Source organism: Cucurbita maxima, unplaced genomic scaffold, assembly GCF_002738345.1.
Source record: "Cucurbita maxima cultivar Rimu unplaced genomic scaffold, Cmax_1.0 Cma_Scf00013, whole genome shotgun sequence".
In the NCBI taxonomy this organism is placed as follows: domain Eukaryota; kingdom Viridiplantae; phylum Streptophyta; class Magnoliopsida; order Cucurbitales; family Cucurbitaceae; genus Cucurbita; species Cucurbita maxima.
Window position 1 is genome coordinate 2546759 of NW_019272029.1, and position 16045 is coordinate 2562803.

Sequence of the window (16045 nt, forward strand, 5' to 3'; positions counted from 1 at the left end):
TCACAATTGAGTAGTGATTTTGAACTTGACAAAATCACTTCCAAACTATTGATAATCCTACACAAAAAAGCAAAATACTTGAGATGTGACGAAATTATCGACTTCGTACATTCTATTCCTGAGACGGATCACCTAAGGAGGCTTGACTTGGACATTTTAATAGATGGGATAGTCTACACAATACGTTAAGTCCATTTAATTATAGTTTATGGAGTCACCTGCCTGTGAAGAATGCCTTCCTCACAATTAAACAGAGTTGAAGGCTGAAGCAAGGCATAAAAGAGATGAAAATAAAAACTATTCATTAGAAGTAAGCTAAAAAAACTAGCTAAAAAGTGAGTTGTGTGATAGGAATATAACCACACGGATTTAAGCTTCTAAGGCAACATGAATTATGCCAATAATGGCATACTATGTTGAGATCAGCTTGACGACTAGACCTATAAGTGAAGTGGCAGCAGAACTGAGCATCCAGAGTAGGAGGGAAAAGACAAAGATTCCAGCCAAGATAGTAAGAAATGGAGGACCTTGGGCGTCACTACTTGCTTTACTCGAACCATTTTCCTCCTCGATGGAATTTCCGTCTGAGGAATTTGAGGCTGTTATAGAAAAAGATCTTGGACTCAATTCCAATCCTTTGGTGTTCCTGTACCTGCATAAAAGGAATCACGCAAGCACTAATCTGAGTAGCAATATTGTGAAAACAAATATCAGTCATCTCAGGCTCATTGTGTCTAGAATTTAGATTTGTAGATCAAGCGAAAACCTAAACGAATAACAGAGGACAATGAAGATGGAACCAGGAATGATAGGAACCTGTATTTTCCACTTCAGTACTTCCAGAGGATTTTAAAGAGGAAACTCCGTATCATTGAAAAGACAGAATCCCCTTGGCTTGTAAGAATTTAGAGATGCTGATGGGTTTGATATGTGAGATCCCACATCGGTTGGAGAGGAGAATGAAACATTCCTTATAAGGGTGTGAAAACCTCTCCCTAATTGACGTGTTCTAAAAATTATGAGGCTGATGGTAATACGTAACGAGCCAAAACGGACAATATCTATTAGTGGTGGGTTTGGGCTGTTACAAATGGTATCAAAGCCAAACACCAAGCGGTATGCTAGCGAGGACGCTAGACCTCCAAGGGGGGTGGATTGTGAGATCCCACAACGGTTGAACATTCCTTATAAGAGTGTGGAACCCTCTCCCTAACAGACGCGTTTTAAAAACTGTGAAACTGACGGCGATACGCAATGGGCCAAAGCGGGCAATAGCTGCTAGCGGTGGGCTTGGGCTGTTACAGACTCATTTCACTTCATTTTAACAGTTTTTGTGCATCAACAAGAGCATACTTTGTGCATCCAACAAGAGCATACTTTGTGCATCCAACAAGAAGTTGGACTAGCAGCTCAGTTGACGGATTCTGGTCTGCTATTTCCTGCCCCTTTGCTTTAGCAGTGGTTAACCCAAAAAAATCCAAATTCTTTTTCAAGATACCATATAGGCCATTTCAGGACAATCATTTCCCGAACATATTAATTATAACTACTTCCCTATCAAAGAAGAGCTTTCAGGAAGAACTAATAAGACTTTCCCTAGTCTTATCCGGAAACTAAAAATCAATGGACAAAATTCTATACATGCTCGTTCAGTGACCAATTGGGTAGCAAATCAAAGATTCATCCCATTAGATGTCGAACAAGATCAGCAAAATAAAGCCTCAATCCTAATACTAGTATAAGCTCTTTTTCGCTACTTGCCAAAACAAAAGCAACCAGGATTTAGTATAAGCTGTTTGCTTTAGTAGCCGAAACCAATTAAGAATCCGCAAGGCAGCAGCTATCGTCCAATTCCATTTTCAACACAGAAATGTAATAGGATTCTGCAAACATGCTCAATTCAACATTACGATCTGTATATCCTATGTGATTCGAAACGTTGAATGCGAGGGATCGAAGAAAACTGATCAAGTAAGAATCAAATTAAACGTGCGTGACATAGAAACTTATAATATAAGAATTCTGAAAAACAATACCTAATACCAGTAGAAGCACTTGGCGTTAGCAGCCAAAAGCAATTAGGAATTAGCAACTACCTGCTAAAATGGAAATTCCATTTTCAACAAAAGAATCAAAGCCGATCCACTTTATAGAATTAATTATCAGATGAACTTCATTGTTAACGAGCTCACTAGTCACATTCCAGCATATATAGAAATCCCGATATCTCCTGAGAGATCATTTAAATTGAATGCGAGGAATCGAATAACGATGGATACCTGAAAGAAGGAATTGGAAAGGCATTGGAGTGATATTGAATGCCGGCGATGGAGGAGGGAAGAACAGCTCCGTGAATCAAACTTGGGCGAGAAGTGAGATTCAGTCGAGACGGCGGCGCAGCGAAAATGGAAGCCATTCACCTTCACTCGTATTACAAAGACTTTGGAACTTCCAAAGAGAAGCGAGCTCACAAGAAACTGTGGGCGGAGAACGGATGGTGCTTAATCTATTCGTAATCCACGTGTCATTATATAATATCCGAAAATCTTTATAAATTTAATATATTTTTATAATTTATCTCTCATACATCTAAAAACGTATAAACTCGTTTAAATGGTAGTGACGTTATCGAAGGATTTCTCGAGACATTTACAAGGAAACTTTATGGTCCTATACTAATCTATTGAAAGGAGCCTTTAAAAACGGAGAGAAGTCTAATATGTCTTAAACGTTAAGTTTATGTCTATTTAGTTAGTCGTTAAATCTTAAAAATTATCCAACACGTCCTTAAACGTTCTATTTTGTATCCAATGGACACGTAAAATTTTCATTTTGTGTTAAACTTTCACACACATTCCATAAACTTATTAGATACAAATTGAAAGTTGATGATTCAATTTTATATTTAATATAACAGGTAATTTTTAAAATTGTCGAATATGTTACAGACCTATAAGATATAAAAGTTGTGGACTTCTTAAAAATTCTTTTAGTTTAGGGACCTTTTAACCATACTATTAGAAGTTTGGAGACTTATTCTTTTAACCATACTATTAGAAGTTTGGAGACTTATTAGGCACTTTAAAATTTATAAACCTCCTATCGGCAAAATTAAATGTTCAAGAACTAAACTTGTAATTAGAATATTATCATATTAGTTCTAGAAAATGTTCCAGAAATAAAAAATACAGAGATGCAGTATTCAGACATGTTAGAATATAATTTATAATTTACTCTTTCTATAAAACGATATTAATCTTTCATGCAAAGTTATAGACTTTGATACTGAAAAATGCATGTATACTTCAAGGTATTCAAACCCTTTTATTTATGGCTCCCACCATTTCCTCTCCTGAATATTGTACTTCTAATGACTACTTAATGAGGCCGAACGAATAAAAATTTGTCAGAAAACCCAGCAAGTTTAAAACACAAGTGATTCTAAAAAAATACTAATCCCCGAAAGTAGTTCCAGATGATCCTGCATCTGTGTGGTTAACCATGCTTGAGTAATTATTACAAATGAGAAGAGATCTCTCACCCTGGATCAATTTGTGAAGGCTGAATGAACATTTTTTAGTCAGCCATTTTAAATCAAGCTGCTTTTTTGCAGTAGTCCTCGAGCCATTTCAACGTCACGCTCTTTGGCCTCTCGAGTGGCAATCCCAGAGCTCGGTCCCATATTAACTGAACCCACAAAATAGAATACAGTAAATATCAAAGAGTTGGGTAAAACCAAGAAGAATTGAAAATGAATGTTGAAGTAAACAAACCTGAGAGCAAATTCCAAGACTCCTTGAAACGCCAAAGAGAACAGTGAAGTACCTGCGCATAGTTAAAAAGGAAAGTTTTTAGTTATCGATTAGTTAAAACTTGAATGCGTACTATTGAATCACAATCTACCTTGCTTCAGTCAAACCAAAGTAGTTCAACAGCACTCCACTATGAGCATCAACGTTTGGCCATGGGTTTTTAACCTGCAAACGAGGAAAACGCCACAAGAAGAGACGATAATGTAAGATCCTTGGGTGCTCTCCACGAGTATCAACAATTCAGAGGATAGTTTCATGGAGTCAATCAAAAAATATATTATGATGATTAAAAAATGAATAAATATATCATCTTGGGATCATGTCTTGGTTCATAAACAAAGAAGATTCAGTCCATTTTACGATTATCCAAACTGGAAAGAATCTGAATCTACACGGTTGGTAAACATGATTAAAAAAAAAAAAAATCAGCCCCCCCCCCCCCCCCCCCCCCCCCCCCAAGTCACACTAACCTATCCTGCACCTCATAACTTCATGTTTTTTTTTTTTTTTAATGTTAATATGTCCATACATAAAAAAATGAGTTCATATATGCTTGTAGAAATTATTAGTACGGAATATGAGGAGCATGCACAACTGAGCTAGTAAAGAGAGGCTTATCAATTTGCCTTGCCAAGTTCTGTCAGGATGGGTGGCACAACTTCGTAGAGATTGGATACCTGCAAATGCCCATGCTAGGTTATCGAGTGAAGGATTTACAGATTAAGTAAAAAAAAAGAGATCTATACAGGTTAAAATATATGTTAATTTAAGTCTTCAATCAGGGATAAGTGACAACCAGCTGAAAAAGAGGATCGTCGGGCAAATGCTTCAAGGCGAACTCTCTCTGACAAGTATATCTTGGATCTGTTTTACGCAGAACTCCATGACCAAATCCTGGAACAACCTACAATTTCAAAAGAATGATAAGAAATTGATGAAAGTTCCTTCAACGAATATGCAACCTTAAATTTGAAAAGGAATTGCGTAATCCTCTTCCTATAGTAGACAAGATCCAAAGTGTTTATGAAAATGGGAAAAAATGTCTCCCAGATAAACAAACCACTATGACGGAAATGCTTGAAGGAAAATTTTCTCTAACAGTGTTAACTAAGGGGAGAATTAGTGAATTTTCCAACTTAAAAAAAGGCCAAAAATATGTATTCCTATAATGAAGACCTGAAGAGAGACAAACAGTTGTTATTATACAACAGAAGTACAGTCAGCAAATTACACAAATGATACCATCTTTTTATAAGCGAAGCTGAAGGTAAATTAAGTATGAGCTCCATGCCTGACCTTTTTAGCTAGAGCGAAAATGAAGAATGAATTTAAGTTGATACCTTGCCACTGTTTAGTGTTTTCCAAACATAGTCTTTCAACTGCTCCTTAGTTATGTTCTCTCCACATTCATCCACAACAGATTTGATCCAAAGCAAAACTTCCTGCAAGCAGTGTAAATTGAGCAACAAAATTGGCAACCTTTACATGTTGATTAAGATGCATAGGGAAAAACATTTGCTATGCATTCATGCCATAAAGCCGATTAATATTAGTTAAGGTTAACACTAAAAAATTACTTGATTTCAAATCTACAGATAAAAACAGAAGAAATAAGTTCCATTGCTCAAAAGATACGTAGCAGAAGCAAAAAAAAAATCTGAAGAATGTTGATAAGGTACAATCAGACTATCCAATACGCTTATGAAGAATAAACCCAAAGAATCTTCTCGATACCTGTTGCTTCTCTACTGATATTTTTTTCCCCAAGATAAATTGAAGGTAAATGGCTCGAGGGGGGAAAAAGTAGTAAGAATTAAGTCCGTCACTATAATGAGAGTGTCACAGATAATAATTGTATACTCTATTAAAAGTTCAGTACTAAATGGAGGGGAAGAAAGAGTAGCTATTAGAAAACAATCTACCCCGCACCTGATTTGCCAAACCATGTAATGGCCCAGCCAGACCATTTAGAGCAGCAGCAAATGAAAGATAAGGATCTGAAAGTGCGCTAGCAACCTGCATAAAAGTTTTAAATAGCTCAGAATGACATGGGCATGAACGTTGATGTGCAGAAACATTACACTGACTACCGCTTGAAATGGCCATGTTTCAATAATTATGCAACAGAAGTGTAGATTATATAAGATGCAATAAAATACAAAAGAGAAAAGAAAAAACACGATTCAATAAAACTTGAGAAGCGAGATTAACTTACAAGGTGGCCAGTGTGAGCACTAACATTCCCACCTTCATGATCACTGCAGGTCATTTTTCCATATATTAGATCTTATTTTATTATTCTTCTCTCTTCCTTACTATTTTAAGATATGATATGTAGAAATTTAAATGGTCTAAATCATATGGAGTGGAATAACATATCCAATACCTATGAATAGTAACATAGAGCCTCATGAGTTCTTGCATTTGGGGACTGTCAAATCCCAACATATGTGAAAAATTCCCACCATAATCCAGAGAGTCATCTTTTGGAATTATATGGCCATCCTTGTATATCCTTCATAAATGTTTAGAAAGAAATCCAAATTAATCCAACAAGGTAACAAGGAGGAGAAAGTGCGAGAAGGTGCCAGGACATTTTTAAATATGCAAGGGTTATCCTGATGACGCTGATTGAAAATGAGATATTTCCACATGGGAATAGAATTAGTTGAAATACAATAGACAAGTATATCAATATAGAAAGTAATCTACCAACCTGCGGTAGACATAAGAAGCTACCAAAGGTACTCGAGCAATCAAATTCAGTGAATCTTCATATGTTGGTTCCCAGTACCTAAAAATGAATAGTTTTCAGTACTAGAGTAATAGGAAGCGTGAATCTTGAATGCATAAACTTACTTTGATTTATGAATTCCTTTCTCATAGGCCTTCTGGAATTCACTCTGAACCTGAAATGAAGTACAAGTAGACACCTTAAAGGACATCTAAAAACAATATGCCTAGATAATTACATAACTACTAGAATTGAAATAGTTACGTTTCCAACAAACTAAAACTCAGCAGTGCAGGGTTGATAAAATTGAAGCAAAGCATAAGACAATGGGTTTTGATCAAAATAAACAAATTTAAAATATTTAAGGAATATAATATAAAATCAAAATGATCATATTATCTCATGCAGAACACTTTCTCGTAAAGTTGAGCAAGAAAACCAAAATCACTTCATCTAGGATGTGATAAATAGAGAACTTCATTACTAACCTGAAGACCCATGACACCTGTCGCAAACTGAGTCATCGGATGAGATGTAACAGGAAGAACATCAATGGCCTTGTATACATAATCTGCAACCAGGAATGATAAAAACCCACCATTTAGGAAAATGTCTTCGTTGGAGGGGAACAGACAGCCACTGGTTGTCCTAAATTAACCATATATGCTTGTCCAACTAACATGATGGATCTCATATACAACTTACAAGGTTCCAGGTGGAAAATGAAAAACTGGCAATATCTTAATATACTTGTCTAGTAAAAAATGCTGATAAACAAAACAATTAGACAATCTGATTTTTATTATCTTGTCAACACCATCAAGTTCTGAACAATTTAATACAGAAGCAAGATGAACCTGGAACAATGGCTCGACTTTGTAACTCCTTGGATAATGCATCTACTTGCTCTTTGTTTGGCACCTGATATATGAAAGAATAAATGATGAAATATTTGTCAGTATAAGCAAAATCTTGCTTACAAGAAGTACTTTATTCTATCAGCTACATGTCTTTACAACACTGATATAAATTCCTATGAGGCAAATGTATACAACAACACAAGCTTTTTGAGCAACTCACCTTTCCTGTGAGAAGAAGCCACAGAAGGCCCTCAGGTAATGGTTCTCCATCAGGCTTCGCAGCTGGTAGCAATTTTTGACATTCAGGAATTGACAAACCCCTAAAGCGAATACCCTATAAAAATAATACTTCAAATCCATTACTTTATCAATACCAGAATTCATCCAATTCAAATAGACCAGAGATGACCATTTATATCGAGCACAGAAACATTATGAACAGACATTCAGGACCAGATCACCTCACTAGGTATTAACCAAAAGGATTGCATACCTCATCGGGATCAAGTAAAGATGTTTCCCACAGTAGCCCCGTCATTCCTCTCATTCCACCAAGTACCTTCACAATGTTAAAAACAAGGCATTTAATTAAAAGATTTGAAGAAAATGCTTGCAGAAATGTTAGTTAGTTTAAGAACTCCCGGGAAAGATTTGGTTGCATGGATCATGAGATAATAAACTTTGCCACTGATACTGGAGAGCAGAAAAATAGAGACTAGTCATGTAAATATACTTGCCATATCAACAGTGATGTTGCCCAGTTGAACCTTTCCATGTTCTGCTTTGAATTTCTTCAGGCGATCCTATAATTATTAAAAATATTAAGAATATATATAAATGAACAATAATATTTTCCTGGAAAGTTCGATCAGGCTTGGCATTAAATGCATTGAATCAATTAGTCACACTGTTCTATACTTACAGTAACTTTCGACCAAACTAGAGATAAGGAAAACAACATCAGTAATGGTCTGATGAATTTTTGTTAAAACAGGCATCCTATTTCAGTGAATTCGTCATAAATCAACTGAGACTTCAACGTAAAACTTAAAAGAATAAGAATTGAAGCACTTGGCCTTCACATTTATCTTGGGGGTGCACAAATGATACTGTTAGGATAAACAAACCTGCTGCTCTGGAATCAATTCCCTCAAATGAGATTGTAGGTCCTGCATGACAGATATAACTTCATAAGCGAAATCACTCATTGGATTGAAATAATTATTCAATTTGCCAGTTAACTAACTACACCGTGCATCAGGATATCTCCAAACAGTTAACTAGTTATTGAAGTAGTCAGAGTAACAAATATTGTATTTGATTTGTTGGATGCAGGCAAACCGATTGCATTGCAACAGAAAATATGTCATCAACAATTGAAAACATGCACGGAGACTTAATGGCTACACTTATCGACTCCGGAAATCTGGGAATTGCAGCCGTTACAGTCTGATTTAAGCAATTCATAACTGTAAGATCTATCTTAAAGTTAAGTCTCAAGACTTAAAACGTGGTCTAACCAATAAAGGTTCACGGGAATTTATTAACGTTAGTATAGAGTATTACAAGATCGGATGAGCTCTGCATTTGAAGCCATCTAACGGAGTTTCTCAGATTAGACTGCTGTCCCTGAAACATCCCAGATATTTACAGACTGTTAAAGGCTTTACCAACAAAATAACTAACAATTACCAAAAACAGGGAAGAACTCAAAACAATATACTCACAACACGCGACCGTAGCTTGGAAAGAGCCGTCAAACTCCTGAAGAACGCCATGACTCTCAAAATTCCCTACCTGCATAATGCATATAACAAAACTTGCTAAATACAAAGATCACAGACCTTGATAAAACAGCAATAACAAGCAAAATACTGTATATACACAGTGGTAAACGATAAAACAAGAAAATCAGAAGGGAAATCCAGCAAGATACGAATATAGAAGATGAACGACAAGCCTTGCACTTTTTATCATCTAAAAGGGAAAGCGAAGGAAGAAATCAAACAGGAATCAACTGCAGTGAAATGGAACGTACAGGGAAGTCAGAGCAGCGAGAGAAAGCTGCGACGCTGCACGCAGATCGATCTGTATCAATGATGATTCCGAAACTGAAAACTGAGGAGCCTTCACGATTCTTTATTCCCAGAGGAAATCAAATGAGAAATAAAGAAATGAAAATTCTTTTATTGCTTTTAACTTGTACGTTCGCTTGCAGTGGTTGAAGATACCGTGAAAGCATACCGAAAATACCCTTGACATCTGGCGGCGAAATGAGAATGATTACAAAAGTCCGTTAAAGATAGGGGCAAAACCGTTAATTGAGCTAAATATGAGGGGTATAGCAGGAATGTAAAATAAAAAAGCGCTATATTCAACGCCCGGCCGCGAGTTGGCGGCGACTCTTTGGAGATCTCAAATTTGGTATTAACTCTTGTTGTCTGACCAAAACACGCTCTCATTTTCAGGCCTCTCTAATATTTTCTCAATTTAATTTATAATTTTTTAATATTATAAATTTAGTTTTCTTTTTAACTTAGATATTTTTTAAAATATATAATCTTCAAAAAAATTCAAATATTTATCTAATACAATAAAATAAATTTATTTCAAGAATTATTGATTATAAAATTTAAAGTATAAAACAATGCCAAACCTTAATAAGTCATATTTTTTAAAAAAATAAAATATAATTTATACATCAAACACGCTAACAAAAACTTGTTGGTAAATTAATAAATAAATAAGTCACTTGTTTTTAATTCATGAATATTTGACTTAATAAAAATAAAATATTTAGTAATAATTAAATTTATAAAATTAATGAACAATAAAGTTGTTAGAATTAATTAAAAAAACTAAAATTATTTATTTATATAAATTCTAATAACGACAAAACAACGCAAAAAAACATACAGATTGAGAATTCGCAGAGATGTAAAAAAGAAAAGGTGAGGAAAGAGAGATAATTGATGTATGTGTGAAGCCGACTGCAAGTCAAAACCACCGAACTTCATATTCACCGAATTGGATAATCCAAGAAGCAAAAATATCTGACCCTTCACTTCGCCGAAAAGCCGAAAGAATCGAGCAGGAATGTGCGGTTGATCAGGTCGGATTCCGTCTCCTTCTCAGGCTCTGTTTGCGGAGCTTCCGGATTCAATTGAATCATCATCGTCTTCTTCAACCTCGTTAATCGGAAGAATACTGTTATCGGTTTCATTTTCCTGCTTTATTGGCTATTCTATTCGTTTTCATTTCAAACGAAGTCGTTGTGATGATGGCTTTGGCGACGAAGATGAGAAGAAATGCATGCATCGTCACCAATTGTCTTGTGGCGTCTGGAAAATTTAATTTCCTATCGGTTTGTGCTTTCCGTTTCCATTAATTCGCTGCCTCGTGTTTTTGTGTCTGATAAATTAGTTTTTGGATACTGAAATTTTGATGATAATCGTGATTCGTTTCTGTGTTAGGCGATTTGAATATCTAGAATTTGCCTCGATTATTCCGCTTCTCTTGTGACGTCTCTTTTAATTTCGGTTCTTTGTTTTCCCCTCTTTTTAAATATTTTTGTAGTGGATTGTGTTTCGGGAATAACGACATATTATTACCGTTGAAATTTAGAGGTTTAAAATTTTATGAGCATTGCATATGCAACATTAGAAATCTCGTTGAGATCTCCTCATTATCTTTCATTGTTTGTAGTCATTTGAATTTTGAGTACTGCTATATGGAGTTTTTATATATGTCTCTTATTTAAAATAGGTGGGCTCTGAAAATGCATCTTACTCCATGATCAGAAAAGTTAATGGTTTTACAACATTCGGGGAACAACTGGATGCTTCGAGAATGTATGCTACGTCTTGTGCTAAGTTGTCGGATGAAATCCAGAAAGAAACCTCCAACTCTGATATGTTGGTTGATTCATTTGGGAGGATGCACACTTACTTAAGGATATCATTGACAGAACGTTGCAACTTGAGATGTCAGTACTGTATGCCTGCGGAAGGTGTAGACCTGACTTCCAGCCCCAAACTTCTTACTCGAAACGAAATTATTCGATTGGCTAATCTTTTTGTAAGCTCTGGTGTAAATAAAATTCGCTTGACTGGTGGGGAGCCTACCATTAGGAAAGATATTGAGGATATATGTTTAGAGCTGTCCAATTTAAAAGGTTTGAAGACACTGGCTATGACCACGAATGGAATTGTCCTTGCCAGAAAACTTCCGATGCTGAAAGAATGTGGGCTTACTGCTATTAATATTAGTTTGGATACTTTGGTTCCAGCAAAGTTTGAATTCATGACCCGACGCAAGGGGCATGAAAAGGTCATGGAATCTATCAATGCTGCGATAGACCTTGGTTACAATCCTGTTAAAGTATGTATTATACCTTGGTAGAAGAAAACTATCCCTTTTGAACTGTTGTCACTTTTCTCATTTTCCTATTTCTCTATCAACTCTTCGTTGTCTTTGGCAGTCTTTGGCAATTCATTTTCTGGTTGATTCTTGGTATACAGACATAGAATGTTATTATTCATTTATCATACCTGGCACATATTCTTACAAGGATTTTTCTTTTACTCTATTATTCTCAGGTGAATTGTGTTATAATGCGTGGTTTCAATGATGATGAAATCTGCAATTTTGTTGAGCTGACTCGTAATAAACCAATTAATATTCGGTTCATTGAGTTTATGCCCTTTGATGGAAATGTTTGGAATGTAAAGAAACTGGTACCCTACTCAGAAATTTTGCAAACAGTGGTAAGGTAGAATCCTTACAGGCAATCAATCTAAAAGATTTTAGATTTTCGCTAGGGGTCTTTCTATATGCTAATTCCTTATATTTTGCTGGACAGGATAAGCACTTTACAGGCCTGACACGACTTGGGGATCATCCCACAGAGACAGCGAAGAACTTCAGAATAGATGGGCACCTGGGTACAGTTTCTTTTATTACGTCAATGACTGAGCATTTTTGTGCTGGTTGCAATAGATTGCGACTTTTAGCAGATGGAAACTTTAAAGTCTGCTTATTTGGTCCGTCAGAGGTAAATCTTCTTCTAGTCTATTGTTGCATTCATCTTAGAATGAGAGTATGGAACCATAGCCTCCACCCCCTCCCTCCATATGTTCAGCTAACCTTGTTTTCAACAATGTGTTGTGCACAGTTGAATTTAATGGACTTTACTTTTAGATTTATTTCTTACTTAAAATGTGCCATTTGCTGCTTGACCTTCATTTGTGTAGATTTTCGCATGGATCAAGTTATTATGTGGTAGACTGGTAGGCATAGATTAGTGCAAGTATAAAAGTTCTAATCCTCCCATTAATTTATTAGGGGTTATTAATTTCAGGTTAGCTTGAGAGACCCACTTCGTCATGGTGCTGATGATAATGGGCTTAGGGAAATAATTGGTGCAGCGGTACTTCAATTTTATTTTCTCAAGATGCCTTAAACTTCTTATTCCTAACAGTTATTTGATTCGAAGCATCAACTTATATACATATTTCCATATTTCCGAATACGCCTTTATTTGGGTACTGCACGTAATTTTACTCCTGTATCTCAGGTAAGAAGAAAGAAATCTTCACATGCTGGAATGTTTGACATTGCAAAGACTGCAAATAGACCTATGATACACATTGGTGGCTAATCTAAACTTGGTAATTCCTTTGCCAATGCATCTCTCCCTTTCCAAACATGCCATAAAGATAAACGCACATCTCTTGCAAACCTAAACTGTTCAATCTTCTTTGTTAAGGATTCTAGATGTGTCTGTTTCAGGTCCCATTTCTGTCCAACTAGCTTGACTAGAATAGAGCCCTGTTGGTATACATGGATACCGTCGAGATTGAAGTCAAAACTGTAGTGCTAATATAAAGAAGCCTGGTAAGTGAAAAACCATAAAAAGGCATACACTGCACTAGTTAGTACTGTAAAAGATATGTCTGGCTGATTCATGTACAACTTTGGTCGGTAACATTATGATGCCAGTTGTAATTTAAATGCTAATATAGAGTGGTTAGTGTTGTTTATTTTGCATCATAACTTTAGAAGACCTCGCTCATCAAATCAAATAGAAAACCATGCATTTAGGTAACCTCACGTTTATACATCAGAATAGTTCATCCTTTTGTGCATCCTATACAATTCAATATGTTTGCATATATTGTTTTTTATTGGTTAAATTGCTCGGGTCTACTGCATTTAATTGTTGAATTTTAATCATACAAGTAGGCGATTTGAGTTGTCTCTTTACTTCTATATGCATAATTGTTATTTCATTTGATGGTTGAAAGTCTTGGACCAATTTAAAATGACTTTTTAAGAGCTTTAACGTGTGTGTATTATACATGTATACGTGTGTTACTGTTGTCGTCGTAGTTTTATTTATTTTTTTTTTACTTTGAAATACCTTTTAAGCTCTTAGAAGACATTCCCTTCAAATTAGTTTCATTTGAGGATGGTTGAATTTGTGGTAAATTCGAAATTATCAAACATGGTTAGGAACTTCAAACATTTAACACACTTTAAAAATGGAACAAATATGCATAATTATTCACAAAATTTAAAGAATGGAACACCAAATGACAAACAATAGAAGAAACCCATCGGCCAGCTTCATTTAAGAACTGCCTTCATCGAACATTGTTCCACATTCCCACGACTTTCGTCTGGGTCGCCGGCGCCAGAGGGGAAATCGGAGAGAGCTGCCATAATCCGACGGATACTCAGAGATCGGACCTGTCTGAAACTAAGAGACCTCTTCGTGTTCTTAGAGAAGACATGGGAAGATTTAGAGAGAATTAGATAAACCAGAATCTGCACAAGGAGGAACACGGCTGCAGTCTCAGCCATTCCTTCCAAATGCCTAATCTCCATCATCATCAGAGATTAGAAGTGAAAAGTATCAGAAATCGAAGGCGAAAGCAATGGAGTGAACTGGAATGACATGGGAAGAAGAAGAAGAAGGCGTATATAAACTAATTCGGTGAATTAGGAATTGGAAAAGCGTGGAGGTTTTGTTTATTTAAGAACTTGAAACTTACTTTGACTTGCTGCTTAAGCTAGAGTGTAGGATAGGCGGGTGGAGCCGTGGAAGTTTCGACCTCTTTGTAGCTCTCTGTACCTTTTTTGTGTCCATATTGAAGTTTCAACCAATTTCCTCCAAATTTGCTTGAAATGATTCTGAAACTTCTTTAAAAATTCAAAATTAGGATTCCATTTCATAGGTAAAGTCTAATCTAATAATCCAATTAACCTTGTTCATCACTCTCGAGGTGAACACGACTCCCTTTCTCGAGTCTTAACCTCCCAAGACCATGTCCTCAAGGCTTGAGGTCAAGTTCTAGTTGACATTAGTATTATTAATAATGTCAGGTTCTATAGAAGATAGAACAAACAATTTTCAACTCATCTTTCTTCCGGACTCTAATTCTTTCTCTTTGATGCTACTAGTGCAAGAGGCGAAAGGCGAACTCCTGAGTTTTTGATCTATTAAATGAGTTCTTAGAGATAAGGTTAGAAAGTAGGAGTCGAATAAAGAAAAACCTTTTGATAGCATAAATCAAACATTAAATTGATCGAATAATTGAATAATCGAAAATTAACGTCAAGGGTATTTTGATAGGTATTTAAGTACTATTAAACATGGTTAGAATCAAAAGCTAAAAAATCAATTTTTTTTAAAATCTTGAAAGTGAAAGCTTGTAATTTAATGGGCAAGTTTGAAGCAATATTGTGGGCTGTTAAAAGAATTTGTAAGATCTTACAGGCACTTTTAGTAATATATTAGCGATAAGAAAAGACTTTCCTAGTTTAAAAGTTTCACCACTTCATCTCCCTCTGCCATCTTTTTCTGAAAGATTCCGATTAAAAAGGTGAGAGAGAGAGAGAGAGAGAGAGGAAGAGGAGGATGAAAGTGACTTTGAGTGGACGTACCAAAGTCAGGATTTGGTTGCTTCTTTCCCAATGCAATGTCTATGTGGAACGGCGTCACCCCTTTTACCCTCTCTTCACCACCCCCCACCCCACATCGCATATTCCTTCGCACATTACACAAATGGTGGGCGGGTCCAAGTTTGAAGTTGAAGCCAGACCCTCAACAGTTGACGCTTCCAAGCAAACTGGGATTTTGTTTTTCTCTACCAACTAAGTATTCCTCATGGAATAATAATATTCACCCTCAATTCATGTAAAAACCTTCCCCACCACTCTCGGGAATTCGATCACATTTTATTCATTCACATAGGTGAAAACTTGCCACTTGTATGGCGACACCAGATTTTCTCTCTAAGCCAAGTTGCTTGACGAGACCCAAGAGGCAAACCATTTTGCTTTTGATTTGGAGGGAAACCCAAGTACTACGGGTTGGGGCAGGCAAAAACATTGACCTGTGAACCTGCCCAAAAAGTTAGGCGAAGACCTATGCACCTACCGTCAAAATACTACTTTCCAAGCCGAATCATACTAAATATCTACGGAATACGTGGCTAAATCAGTCAAAACGTAGGTTAAAAGCTATCTTATGAATAGAAGAAAAGAAAAAAAAAACGACAAAATCTGAGGTAAATGAAGCAAAGAGTGACTACCTAACTAAAATTACAATATGAGTTACCAGACGTATTTAATGG

General features: G+C 36.0%; 4 protein-coding genes across 4 annotated transcripts; 1 reads left to right on the top strand and 3 right to left on the bottom strand.

Annotated features, from left to right (window-relative positions):
• Window positions 1-174: 174 nt before the first annotated feature.
• On the bottom strand, window positions 175-2523 carry LOC111488436. Its single transcript, XM_023136177.1, has 2 exons — window positions 2280-2523; window positions 175-652 (listed from the first exon to the last, which is right to left on the bottom strand). Exons 1-2 carry the CDS (start codon window positions 2414-2416, stop codon window positions 412-414), a joined length of 378 nt encoding a protein of 125 aa, XP_022991945.1. The 5' UTR covers window positions 2417-2523; the 3' UTR covers window positions 175-411.
• Window positions 2524-3299: 776 nt separating this feature from the next.
• Window positions 3300-9597, bottom strand: LOC111488392 (citrate synthase, mitochondrial-like). The gene is made up of 20 exons (XM_023136119.1): window positions 9445-9597; window positions 9134-9203; window positions 8973-9035; window positions 8534-8575; window positions 8144-8209; window positions 7900-7965; window positions 7627-7740; window positions 7404-7467; window positions 7035-7117; window positions 6672-6721; window positions 6529-6606; window positions 6199-6327; window positions 6028-6070; window positions 5742-5828; window positions 5153-5254; window positions 4609-4716; window positions 4439-4489; window positions 3904-3977; window positions 3774-3825; window positions 3300-3687 (listed from the first exon to the last, which is right to left on the bottom strand). Exons 2-20 carry the CDS (start codon window positions 9182-9184, stop codon window positions 3595-3597), a joined length of 1416 nt encoding a protein of 471 aa, XP_022991887.1. The 5' UTR covers window positions 9185-9203; window positions 9445-9597; the 3' UTR covers window positions 3300-3594.
• Window positions 9598-10326: 729 nt separating this feature from the next.
• Window positions 10327-13527, top strand: LOC111488399 (GTP 3',8-cyclase, mitochondrial). The gene is made up of 7 exons (XM_023136129.1): window positions 10327-10770; window positions 11172-11786; window positions 12005-12172; window positions 12268-12459; window positions 12766-12834; window positions 12982-13075; window positions 13197-13527. The coding sequence occupies exons 1-6, from the start codon at window positions 10684-10686 to the stop codon at window positions 13063-13065; spliced, it is 1215 nt and encodes a 404-aa protein (XP_022991897.1). The 5' UTR covers window positions 10327-10683; the 3' UTR covers window positions 13066-13075; window positions 13197-13527.
• A 427-nt stretch (window positions 13528-13954) lies between these two features.
• Window positions 13955-14349, bottom strand: LOC111488440. The gene has a single exon (XM_023136180.1). It carries the CDS (start codon window positions 14298-14300, stop codon window positions 14034-14036), a length of 267 nt encoding a protein of 88 aa, XP_022991948.1. The 5' UTR covers window positions 14301-14349; the 3' UTR covers window positions 13955-14033.
• Window positions 14350-16045: the final 1696 nt, after the last annotated feature.

What these genes read in the sequence shown, in the direction of transcription:
- LOC111488436 (XM_023136177.1), bottom strand. Translation starts at nt 2,416, where the DNA reads ATGGCTTCCATTTTCGCTGCGCCGCCGTCTCGACTGAATCTCACTTCT. An exon ending in TTTCCAATTCCTTCTTTCAG is followed by an intron (nt 653 to 2,279) that starts GTATCCATCGTT and finishes CCTTTTATGCAG; the next exon opens with GTACAGGAACACCAAAGGAT.
- LOC111488392 (XM_023136119.1), bottom strand. Translation starts at nt 9,184, where the DNA reads ATGGCGTTCTTCAGGAGTTTGACGGCTCTTTCCAAGCTACGGTCGCGT. An exon ending in TGCAGAGCTCATCCGATCTT is followed by an intron (nt 8,576 to 8,972) that starts GTAATACTCTAT and finishes TCTGTCATGCAG; the next exon opens with GACCTACAATCTCATTTGAG. An exon ending in GGCTTCTTCTCACAGGAAAG is followed by an intron (nt 7,468 to 7,626) that starts GTGAGTTGCTCA and finishes TTCATATATCAG; the next exon opens with GTGCCAAACAAAGAGCAAGT.
- LOC111488399 (XM_023136129.1), top strand. Translation starts at nt 10,684, where the DNA reads ATGATGGCTTTGGCGACGAAGATGAGAAGAAATGCATGCATCGTCACC. An exon ending in TTGGTTACAATCCTGTTAAA is followed by an intron (nt 11,787 to 12,004) that starts GTATGTATTATA and finishes TATTATTCTCAG; the next exon opens with GTGAATTGTGTTATAATGCG. An exon ending in GGGAAATAATTGGTGCAGCG is followed by an intron (nt 12,835 to 12,981) that starts GTACTTCAATTT and finishes CCTGTATCTCAG; the next exon opens with GTAAGAAGAAAGAAATCTTC.
- LOC111488440 (XM_023136180.1), bottom strand. Translation starts at nt 14,300, where the DNA reads ATGATGATGGAGATTAGGCATTTGGAAGGAATGGCTGAGACTGCAGCC.